This window comes from Cydia pomonella, chromosome 19, assembly GCF_033807575.1.
Source record: "Cydia pomonella isolate Wapato2018A chromosome 19, ilCydPomo1, whole genome shotgun sequence".
NCBI lineage: Eukaryota > Metazoa > Arthropoda > Insecta > Lepidoptera > Tortricidae > Cydia > Cydia pomonella.
The window spans coordinates 12,821,449-12,834,105 of record NC_084721.1 but is presented as its reverse complement, the minus strand read 5'-3'; the positions used below and the strand labels follow the sequence as shown (position 1 = coordinate 12,834,105).

At 38.2% G+C, this 12,657-nt stretch overlaps 1 protein-coding gene across 2 annotated transcripts in view; it reads left to right on the top strand.

Moving 5' to 3' along the window:
- Positions 1–12,657, top strand: part of LOC133528602 (uncharacterized) — a 150,067-nt gene that overhangs the window by 117,073 nt on the left and 20,337 nt on the right. For both annotated transcript variants that reach the window (XM_061866047.1, XM_061866046.1), the window contains one exon: positions 7,893–7,920. In XM_061866047.1, the coding sequence (XP_061722031.1) occupies positions 7,893–7,920 (28 nt within the window). The remainder of the gene's footprint in view (positions 1–7,892; positions 7,921–12,657) is intronic.

The window sequence follows — 12,657 nt, the reverse complement described above, 5'->3', positions numbered from 1 at the left end:
TGACACAATGAAAAACTAGGTTTATAGGTTTTCCTTTTCTTTTTCGAAATTAATAATACAATTTTTTATAAGCGAAATCTAGAAACCTAGAACATATTATGCTGGAGCGATCGACATCAAAATCAAAGTGATTTGCTAAGATTCAGTTAGTGGAAACCGTTTTTCCCGAAATGGAATTTCATAGAAAAAGTACCGTTATTTCGGTAGGATCGGAAAGCTATTCTTCCCTCTTAAGTATATTGAGTAAGTCATGAAATCGCGAGTCAAGTAATCTACTGTTATATGAAACTTTTTTACGATAAAACCACATCATTCCTTCCCGGATTTCCATGAACTATAACCATAACGATTCAAGTATACTTAACGATAAATATGAATATAAAAAGTTATGAACGAAAACATTCTTACACATATTTGTGTAGGTTTGTATGTAACGTATGAAGCTATCGAGTTTGTAATAGCTAGAAAAATAAATGTATTGATACATTAAATGTTTTACAACGTTGAGGTTTTTTAGGTAAATTAGAAATGATTGGTTATCATTATTAGCTACGAAGTTTTGTTTTCGAATGAAGATAAAATATGCAGTGATATATGATATGATTCACGTTTTTCATGGTGCGACGTAGTGCGACTCAACTATATTATAAATTAACCAAGAATTTTATCTTTAAAATTTTTCTATTCAGTTTGGTATGAAGTCTTGCATGCCTTTTTTATTTGATAGATTAAATTAATAATAAATAAATAATAATTCAGCCTATATACGTCCCACTGCTGGTCACAGGCCTCCTCTCATGTGCGAGAGGCCTCGGGCTATAGTCCCCATGCTAGCCCAATGCGGATTGGGGATTTCACATACACCTTTGAATTTCTTCGCAGATGTGTGTAGGTTTCCTCGCGATGTTTTCCTTCACCGAAAAGCAAGTGGTAAATATCAAATTATATTTCGTGCATAAGTTCAGAAAAACTCATTGGTACGAGCCAGGATTTGAACCCGCGAACCTTAAACCGAGAACCACGAAGATTAAATTGGAAAAGTAAAATATGTTATATATTTTGAGTTCATTTCTTACTCATTTTGCATTTTATGCATGCAAAAAAAATATTATTTTATTTTTGAATGTCTGTAAAGATTTTTCTTTCTTTGGTACCGTACCTCAAACAAAAAAGCGGCCAAGTGCGAGTCGGACTCGCCCATGAAGGGTTCCGTACCATTTATGACGTATTAAAAAAAAATTATTTACTAGATCTCGTTCAAACCAATTTTCGGTGGAAGTTTCATGGTAATGTACATCATATATTTTTTTTAGTTTTATAATTCTCTTATTTTAGAAGATACAGGGGGGGGGGACACATATTACCACTTTGGAAGTGTCTCTCGTGCAAACTATTCAGTTTAGAAAAAAAATGATATTAGAAACCTCAATATCATTTTTAAAGACCTATCCAGACACGTACGGGTTTGATGAAAAAAATTTTTTTGAGTTTCAGTTCTAAGTATGGGGAACCCCCCAAATTTATTGTTTTTTTTTTCTATATTTGTGTGAAAATCTCAATGCGGTTCATAGAATACCTACATCTACTTACCAAGTTTGAACAGTATAGTTCTTATAGTTTCAGAAAAAAGTGGCTGTGACATAAACGGACAGACAGACGGTCATGACGAATCTATAAGGGTTCCGTTTTTTGCCATTTGGCTACGCAACCCTAAAAACGGAACCCTTATAGGATCACTTTGTCCGGCTGTCTGTCAAGGCCCTTTATCTTGGGAACGCATAGAGGTAGAAGTAGAGGTAGCGAGCTGAAATTAAAACCATATACTCACATGTACAGTCCTTTGAAGCTGTGAAAAAATCAAACTTCTACGTTGACGTAAAAAAAAGATACAGATATTTAAAAATATATAAAGATATATAAAATAGCTAATGATATAGTCAATGGATCTGATGAACAAAATATTAAACAAGCTTTCCTTAGTTTGGGGCTAAGTTCTGTGTAAGATGTCCCCTAATATTTGTTTATTTTTTGTATCTTCCATCGCAAAATTTACGCGGTGCGCCACGCCATATCCTTTGTTTCTTTCTAATTTCCTGGCTTTACGACCCTCTTACGAATAATGTTTAATATCTAGTTTTCCCGCCGTTTGTAAATCGTTTGTAGTACATAACCCTGCTAGCACTCGATCCTTAACATGTCAGCACACGGTAAAGCGATCACATAACGCGATGATCAGTCCCCGGCAACGGCCGTGATGAATTACGGCTTGTAGTAGGGGTCTGCGGGGACGAGAGAACCTTATAACTTGAAAACTCAACGAGAGGGGAAGCCGGTTTAGGGTCGGCAACGCGCATGTAACTCCTCTGGAGTTGCAGGCGTACATAGGCTACGGAGGCTGCTTACCATCAGTCGGGCCGTATGCTTGTTTGCCACCGACGTAGTATAAAAAAAAACTCTTAAACACGTTAACAGTCCCCATACTACATGTATGCATTTTCTCGTACGTCTAAGCAAATTACTTCAATCACACGTCCATGCTCCACATATGGGTCGCTAAGAAAAAAACAAGCACGCACTCGAATTACAACAATAATTTTATATATGCTGTTGTCTAACTAGCCAAAAATATTATTACCTATATAAGAATTATCCCTATATTATCTCGCAGTATGAGGTTGTCGTATCTTTGTGACCCTTATGTGAGGCACGGACGTGTGGAGATAGTTCAGCGTGACCCATATATGGGGCACTGAACTGTGAACGTGTTAAAGCGGTTCAGCTATTATAGGTAAACTAAAAGTAGAATTGAACCTAGGATACAGCCTTAACATAGGGTACTCCTAGCTTTTTGTCAGCTCTTTTCGTGTAAGATTGTCCCATAATATTAATAAAAGAGTCAATGACGCGTAGATGCTGTTTCCCGATCTCGAATCTGTCTCTTTGCCCGTTTTTTTGTTCACTTTAGCTACGCACTCTCTTCGTGTTCCTTCTTATCCGTTTTTACCCAATTATTAAATAATTAAGTACCCTTTGCCCACCACTTTGTTTGATTAGATGTCGATATAGCGTAAATGACAACGAATTAGAATAACTGAATAAGTCTGACCAGACCTCAAACATGACCCCACGTGTATTCATGTGTGTTTCGAGCAACTCGGCCATGCTGCGCGCAGCTTAACGTCAAATACGGGTTACCCACGTAACTGTATATCGCAGCGATTAGTCGGTGCAAACTGATTTGCGCAGATTTATCAATCGGTGGCAGTTTCAATTTATATTAAACCTTTAATTTATCTGAACAGTCCGAAACCGCTACGATATAATTATAGCTACGTGTGTAGCCGGCTTAATGCTGCACGAGATTTTTTAAATATATCATTTTTCACCACACCAGCTGTTAAAGGCTCTCTTGATTATTCAAAAACTGATGGGAAAGTTGCATATTAGCTTGACTTTTAAATGATAAGTGATGACTTTTAATGATAAATATTTAATAACGTTCATTTGGATTCACTTTGTTTGATATTTTACGGTTAGTATTTTCCTCGCATTGGTGTGCTGAAAAATATTGTGTTTCACTTGGTGGCAAAGGTTGTTTCACCTTCGTGCCTTAACAACGCAACGCTTAAGATTCCAGTTTTCGAATAAATTTTGGAATCTTTCGCTTGCTCGGGTAGTCAATATTAGCACGAGCAGTTGAACAACAACTTTGCCATCTACAACAAACACTTATAACAAATACTTATTATTTTAGCAAATCAAAACGTTTAGTGACCAATCACAACTTTTTTAATAGTGGGAAATTGTGTTATGGTGAATATTAATATTCAAAGCTCCAAGTCGGGTATATTTATTCAGACGGGATAACTATCAGTGATACGTTACGTGGCAGATAAGTGTCATTCATGCGGACCGTTTTTAGTAGTTAAAAATTTACTCAACTTGTCTATAAATGTTCTGTCGCTGGTAGCTATTGTTTCTCATAGTTCGGAACTTGGAACCCTTTAACCGTTTCGCTCTTGACCGGTTTTTTCCGTTCACTCCGGCGACGCACTCGCTTCGTGTTCCTCCTTATCCGTTTTCACCCAATTATTATAAATAATGAGGCGGGCTCGCGTTGCCTTATAATATTGCCAATTTTAAGCTTTCTTGCTAAATTAAAGGCGAGAGACATCTATTACTATATTTTTATAGCTCTTTGCCTATTTAAATTATACTTTTTCATTTTAACATCGTTTGTGCATGTCACTCGTATATTCGTACAGTTGCCATCAGATATATGGGCGGTCACGGTGCTCACAAATATCTGAACAAGCCTCTATTGTCAAGATGTTAGTTAGTTTGTTACATTTCATTAAAAACCGTCACAATGCGGCGTTACAACCGAAATCGCTATATAGGGACCGTGCGCGTTGGAGGGTCTGCCATCTTGTGGTCTGAATCGGAACCATAAACAGGCACATTTACACTTCCAAGTGTTTTCCTGTGCATAGTAGGTTCTGCCATCTTATGGGCTACATCGGAACAATAAACATCACATTTACGCTTCGCGCCAAAAATCTGACAGCTCCTGTGCTGCCTCCTACAGTTCATGCACGCTCCCTATATCCACATGAATCTTGTACTTACTCAAGTAAAAAGTTTTTTGCGAACTTTACGTGCACATTGATATTACATTGGATTACATTTATTACGATCTCAGTTATAGCGACCCTAAAGCATACCTAAGTAGGTATGCTTTAAATTTATGGGACCTGGATTTTATGTACATAGCCGAATGGTCGCTACAACAGCCTGAGGTCCGCTTGATTTGGCGTAGGCACTAGTTTTTACGGAAGCGACTGCCATCTGATCTTCCAACCCAGAGGGTAAACTAGGCCTTGTTGGGATTAGTCCGGTTTCCTCACGATGTTTTCCTTCACCGAAAAGCGACTGGTAAATATCAAAGGATATTTCGAACATAAGTTCCGAAAAACTCATTGGTACGAGCCGGGGTTTGAACCCGCGACCTCCGGATTGCAAGTCGCACGCTCTTACCGCTAGGCCACCAGCGTTTCAGCGCTTAGCATTGACCTAAAATATCATAATGACCTAATAAATATTAAATGATTTCAATGCATTTATAGCACTCTCCCTTGCATCTCGTTTACCTATTCTTTAGGACCTGAGGGCCTACCGCGAAAACCGAAATTCGCAAATTGCGGGGATCTTTTTCTTTTACCTATTCCAATGACGGCGTATTTATATATTGTAGGTTATAGGACTTATAGGACTTATAGGTGTACCTATATTTTAGGAAATTAAATATTTTCTTTTGTGCCGTTTAGTACAGTTTTGATGTTTACCGTTCTCCAATTCTTCCTCAATTGCTCAAAGCTTAACTGGAAGAGATCCCTGAAAGGAATAAGTTTGCCGTTGTACAAATGATGTGTGTTCTTTCCTGTTTTATGTTTCTTTTTGTACAATAAAGTATTTTATTATTATTTTATTATTATTTATTGTTCGGAGAACCAACAGCTATAGATTGTACAATAGTTATATATATAGATAACAAAGAGCCAATTATAGGTTCCCACCGGTAGCAACAGGTTAACAGATAATTGGTGGTTAGCACTACATTTTTTTTTTTTACAACGTGTTACCACTAATATTTTTAAATATTAATACTTATTATATTATATACTGAACAAAGAAACCAAAACTTATTAGTAATCTTAATTTTTTACTACTACTACTACTATTAAAGTGGAAGAGAAAAATGCCCGCATTTGCGAACTTCGATTTTCGCGGTTATAGCCCTGTACTTAATCGTACGGGCGCGATGCTTTGCAAATTATAACTTCATTCGCATTTCTTTAAAATTTCGCTCTTTTTACCCCCGATGGATCGTATTCTTTTAAGATGTAAGGTGTATGTTGTTTAAGTATATTAGTATTTGTTTGTATATACCTACTGATGAATGTTCCCAACCAACTCTAAAAAAAGTTGATTTCTGTAAAAAAATGTGATAGCTTTCAGACAAGTTTTTGAAAGGTTGTGCTAGTTATTATAATTTTTTCCTTCTTTTAGGGTTTCGTAGTCACCCTTTCTAAGCGTTTCTAACCCTTATATTTTCTCCATGTCCGTCTTTCCGTCCGTCCTCAGCTTTGCTCCGTGATCGTTAGTGCTAGAAAGCTGCAATTTGGCATGAACAGATAAATAATGCATGGCGACAGAACGGTAAAATAAAAACATTAAGAAAAAACTTTTTTTTTATTTGACCCAATAGTATGGGGTATCATTGGATAGGTCTTATAAAACAAATATGGGTCCCCAACAAACATTTTTTGATTACGTTAATATTTTCGGAAATAATTGCTCCGAAAGGAAAAAAATATGTGGCGGGGGCCCTAACTTTTGAACCATAGGTTTTGAAGTAAAAAGACGTACAAAGCGCTGCGATGGTACTCCCTTATGCTTGTAATGTACCTGATAGTAACTAATTAATAGCCCCCTCGTTTCGCCTGTGGGCTTGTGCACAAATCACGCGAGGTTTTTCCGGCTACTTTTTTGACTTAACTACTAAACCCTACACTGAGCATAGCCCGACGTACTCTTGACCGAAATTTAGAGCAATCTACGCAGCCTCACATTTGGTTTCCGAACGCCCCTCTCCCGTGGCCGGGCACGTGCGGACGCACGCGGCACCGCATGTGTCCACTGTCCACAACGCCGTCTGTTCGCCCTCCGGCGCCAAGGGCCGAGGACAATTCCACTAGTTCCCGAGGCTAGATATTACATGGCGAAGTCGCTTCGTGAATGTTATACAAGTAATGCCTATTGCCTAGTACAAGTCTGGTAACCAAGCTTGAAATGGAAACCACTGCGTCCTTGGTAGTTTTCGACGTAGCGGTGAACTGGGGTTACTTTAATTCGTTGGGTCACACTCACATTGATCATCGATATATAAACTCTAAGGAATTCGTTTCAGAACACTTTCATCATGTATTTCTAGGTAGTATGTAGGTAGTTTTGTATGTAAAACTCTAATTTATTTGTAAGGACAGGTGGAGGTAAGAGAAACTTAGTTTATTTTTCTCGGAGCAAGTAAAACAGTAGACTCTGACCACGCCAACTTTAATTTCAATAGCGCGATGTAGAAATCGCCGCTCCTGCTACAGCGCCATCTCGCGTGATATTTGGTAAACATGTTTGTATAAAAGTACTTAGTAAGTACTGACGCAAACTATCAGTGTTTGCATCCGCGCGTATCAGTGGTCGCGTTCCGCGCGTATCAGTGGTCGCGTATCAGTGGACGCGTATCAGTGGTCGCATTCCTGATAACTTTTTCAAAATAGTCCAGTACTTACGTAAGTACTGACGCAAACTATCAGTGTTTGCGTCCGCGCGTATCAGTGGTCGCGTTCCGCGCGTATCAGTGGTCGCGTATCAGTGGACGCGTATCAGTGGTCGCATTCCTGATAACTTTTTCAAAATATAGATAAATATCTACAATTCACGCTCAAACGTATACCTTTGACAGTCTTAATTGTTCACATCACTTTTTGTTAGCTGTTACAGAATGGTAGATAGTAGATTACTTTTGAAGCGTTGTTTGATCCGCTACTTTTGATGCTGACTGTACCACTTGGCACTGACATAAATGTAATACCTAAATGCCACTTGGCATGAAAACTTAGCGTGCTCCGACTTTGAGTGGCTGTTTCCCCGGTATTTCTATTCTCCTACCTGACCTTATTACAATTTCTATCAACGAAAACTAGTTCCGGACATAGATACGAGTAGATGTTATTTGAATGTCGTTTTAAAATGATAGCGTCTTTGATTGTATGGCGGCGGCGATGTGAGACTCCTAATTTAAATATGTTGTTTTCTGTTTCATTGCTGCGCAGAGATTGGATGAACGCCATATCAAAAACGGTAAGTGTGTAGAATAGTAGTTAAGAAGTCATACTGTATATATTTATTTAAACTTAATTGCACAGTAAAAAATAAGTACAAATGGCGGACCTCTCTACCGGTCAACCATAGGGCAAAACAGAAATTATCGGATGTTAAATGAATGAATGTTGTGTTGTATTGGTAAAAAATATACTGTTAAAGGTCATTATCACTTTATTTTAATTTCATTTAAATGTAAAATTTGGCTTAAATCCTCGATAAACAAATAATTCGTTTAATTAATAGAATAAAAGAATATGGAAGTTTTTAAGAGTTAGCTATATACATTTTTTTTTACTTATTTATTTAATTTTACCAATGTTGAAAAATCTAAAGCTATAATCAGCTGCAATACAGAAAAGAAAGGCAACAATATGTGTTTTTTTTTGCTTTATTTATTCACTTTAAATTTAAAACAAAGTTTAACACAATAACTATTGTAAAGCTCTAGGGTTTATGTATATAATAGTTGGCGAGATCGCGCGGTATAATCCGCGTTATATTACATACTTATATATTTCATTAACCCTTCTCTTGATTATTTATCAGACATGCATAACTTTTTGTCCGGATAAATTTTATTTGTCACAAATCGACATTTAAGGTGTAGGTACAAGAAGATTTAAAAAGAGTCAAACTATAATAAAATATAATACTACTCACTAGTGGGCAAAGTAAAGCCCTATTCTCATTTGTGAGAGGGTTTGAACTATAGTCCCCACACGCCGGCCCAATAACCTAGAATTTCTTCACAGATGTATACAGGTTTCCTCACGATGTTGTCCTTCACTGAAAAACTAGTGGTGAATATCAAATTATATTCCGTAAATAAGTTCCGAAAAATTCATTGGTACAAGCCAGGACTTGAACCCGCAGTCACCGGATTGAAAGTCGGACATCAGATCCACTTGGCCACCGTCGCTTCAGAAACTACATACTTAAATTCTATATTACGACTAAGTACGAGAAGAATGGTGCCGTAATTCGTTCCATTACTATTCCGTGTTCGTTTTCAAGTTTAAATTACATTGAGAACTTTAACGGACAAGTGCAAAGGTCTTGGAGCGTTTTCTGCACTGCATACTTAGTACTTAGACAGGGTGGGCCCGAACAACTCTACTCACTTTAAACACGTATTCTTGACGCTATTATTATAAGTTAAATAAAAGGTAATACATATAAATGCGCATTTAAAATCAACATGAGCTAAATTTGCTATTTAATGTATTTCCTGGCTTGTATTGTTCTGAAACAAAGTAAGTCAATTTTGTTCAAGTACAACTAGGGAACATATCAAATGATTATTATTAAATAATTTGGTTTGTTTTTGAGTAAATAAATGTTATATTATACCAAAGAAAAAGACTCCAGTGGCCGAGGCGGGTATGGAACCTGGGCTATAACTGCGAAAATATAAGTTCGTCAATTGCGGGCATTTTTTTCTGTCACTCTAATTACGTCTTAGTGAGAGTAAAAGAGAAAGATCCCGCAATTTGCGAATTTCGGTTTTCGCGGTAGGCCCTCAGCATCTTCAGCTAACACGACTAACGGCCTTGACCACTAGGCCACCTGGCCACGCGCCACGGTGGTACCCGGCCCAAATTCTCGTGTATGCAATCTTTGAAAGGGTCGCTTTTTTATCTGTGACATTTATTTAACTTCAAATAGTCGTAGCCAACATGCCAATCGTTAACGCTGCGTAGCATAGCGTATTCATCTCTCTCTATCACTCTTCCATATTAATGCGATATTGACAGTTGCGTTTCGTTCGCTACAGAGCGTTAACGATTGGCATGTTGGCTACGCGGGCAGCTATAACACTTAGTACAGTAAGTGCCCCTTACCTTACCTTACTTAAGTATGTACAAACTCCGCCATATTAACTGAACAGAGTGGATGTTTATTCAGGGAACTGACTGTACGGATACTTATACGAATGATACGATAGTTGAAACTGAAACAATTCAGGTGCCGTGCGTTGACCCTCGGGGGACTCGGGTCAGCTTCGTGCCCGATCCGAAGGTTACACTAACTCTTGATCAATTTATTTAACCCTTTCACTGCCAACTAAAGTAAAGTAAAGTACTTTAGCATTATTTATAGTGTAATTTTATACATATTATGAGAATAAAAAAAAAGAAACAATTTGCTAGTCGAGTTTATTAGGCCAGGGGTCGGCAAACTTTTGAAAAAGAGCCAATCGCAGTTGAAATCGTCAGTTTTAGGAATCTCAAAGACCAGGAAACGTTGTTTTCAGTGGTCTAATAAAGCTAAATGTGATTTTTTTGGTCCCTTGACTCTTCAAACAAACACACCACACCACCTCACAATCCACACACACACACACACAATCGTACTTCCAAAGAGCCGCGTGCAGCTCGCGAGCCGCGGTTTGCGGACCCGTGCTGTACCTACTAGGCCAGCTTGCAGCGAAAAACGAGTCACTAACATAATTTTAGTCGATTACTTATCGCTCAACATATTTCGAGACCTCTTATGAATCGCTAACTTGAGCAACACCTGAGGGCTTAGCCAAGATGACAATCGTACGGTCGAGGAATTTTATTCTTGAGCAGTTTACGGTTCTCTTTACTTTAGACAACTTAGCATAAGTGTGTACAACCAAATTTACTTGAACCGCAAATTGGTAAAGAATCAGAGGGCCTACCGCGAACCACGTTCGACTGTTGCCTTCCTGTCACACTTACGTACGAATTTACAAGTCTGACAGAGATGCAACACGTCCAACGTGGTACGCGGCAGGCCCTTAGTTTCCTGGACCATTCATCGACAAACACCAAACGAATAGTAAACATGTATCGGGATGACAGATACTACGAAAAATCACGAGAATATTTCTTTATATTATTTCAGTTTCGATATGTATTTCCTATCGAGGATCGTCATCTTGGCTAAGCAAGCATTATAGCAAGTGCTCGACGCATGGAGCGATAATAGACCAAAATAACGTCAGTGACCCGTTTTGAAATAATGACATATTATATAAACGTCTGTGAAATGTAAGTCATTGATAATTGTACTGTCTGCCCCTCGTCATTTTAATTATGTATGTTAGAAAGAGAAAATTTAAGAAGCAGCTTTGCTAGGCCAGGGTGCGTTGACAAAATGCCAATCGTTCACGCTCCGTAATAGCGTAGCATCACTATATCTCTTTATCACTCTTCCATATTAGTACGACAAAAACATCTTGTCTACGCACCCACCACTTGCGCCATCAACGTTTACCAGTACAATTTAACCGTGGGTTAAAGGTTAACTCCAAGTTAGTGGATCCTATCTGTGCAAGTGGCCCTTAATGAATAAGTCTCTGCAAGGCGAGCACCTGGCATCGAAAGTGTTAACACCCCGGTCTGGATACCGGCGGTGTGGAGTGACCTTTACCCTGTCGTTAGGATAATAAGATAGAGGATTTGACGACTGAAGAGGTTGGCCATGGATACGTTACCTTTCCAGCTTAATCAGCTACTTTATTGCAGTGAAAATAGAGATAGAAATGTTCTAAATAAATACGTAGATAGGTAAAACGAGTAAGATGTACAAATTATTGAGGCTCTGTTTAGTTGCTAGGAAGGCCAACAATTTCAAAAGTAAAGATACCCGTTCATATAAATCCGACTGAACATTCTCGTTTGGTGCAAGAGAATTGAAGTGAAAGTAGTTCATGTGATGCGCGCCGCCATGACGATCGGCGAGATTGTATCAGAACCACCTCAAAATCTTAACAAATTGCTAAATTCGAATCGGTCTCAATGTAGCGTTTTAAAATACCCTTACTGAGCTTACCCAATGAGGAAAATTCTGTTGTTATTTGTTGACTACCTCCAATATGTACGATTCATATCGCCGCTATACTTACTGAACCTCTTACCTATATATTAGATACGTATATCAGATACGAGTTTGAGTAAGTAAGAAGAGCGAATTTTTACTAGTCAAAGCATGTCGAAGCTTGTTTTGTACAGTAATTACGTTATCCAGGGCGATTCACGAGACGTGAGCAGGATCAACCCTACACACTCGGTAAATTTTAATGGATCGCTCAACATGGTGTTCAAGTGAAACAATCACACCTTTTTCCTGTTTAACTTTTTGTTAAAAGCAGGTTTGATTCACCCCTACAATACCAAATTAATAAAGATACATCTCTTTTCTTTAACCGTTATGACAGATATATATGATTTTTTGACTGGACTACGATCAAATTCAATTTGACACTCGTCACCATGTGATATTGTGAAGTATTCTAATCTTCGGGTGATCATGCATGTCGTAAATAGTTTTGTCAACATTAAAAACAAATGAACGTTTCACGAACAAATAAATCTAATAAAGGTAGTTCATCATCTACTGAATACGTAAGGTTGATCCTGCTCGTGTCTCCTGAATCAGCGTTAGTACATTTAATTTGTTGCGTATGGCCGAGCGTAGTCGTAGTGCAGCCATTCAGTTGAACTATAGATCATAACTACTGTACAAAAACTTCAAATTCCCACTCCAATAAGACGTGTAACTCCAATGTGCCCCAACTTCACCTGATCCCTGTCAGGCGCGGATACAAGGGGGGGGCCATAGGGGCAATGGCCCCCCCCTAAAACCCTGGCTCTCACATTACTAAATTGAGTAAATTTTATTTTCTGTGCAACAATATATGATTTTCTCAAAATGGCCCCCCCCCTAAGCCAAATCTTGTATCCG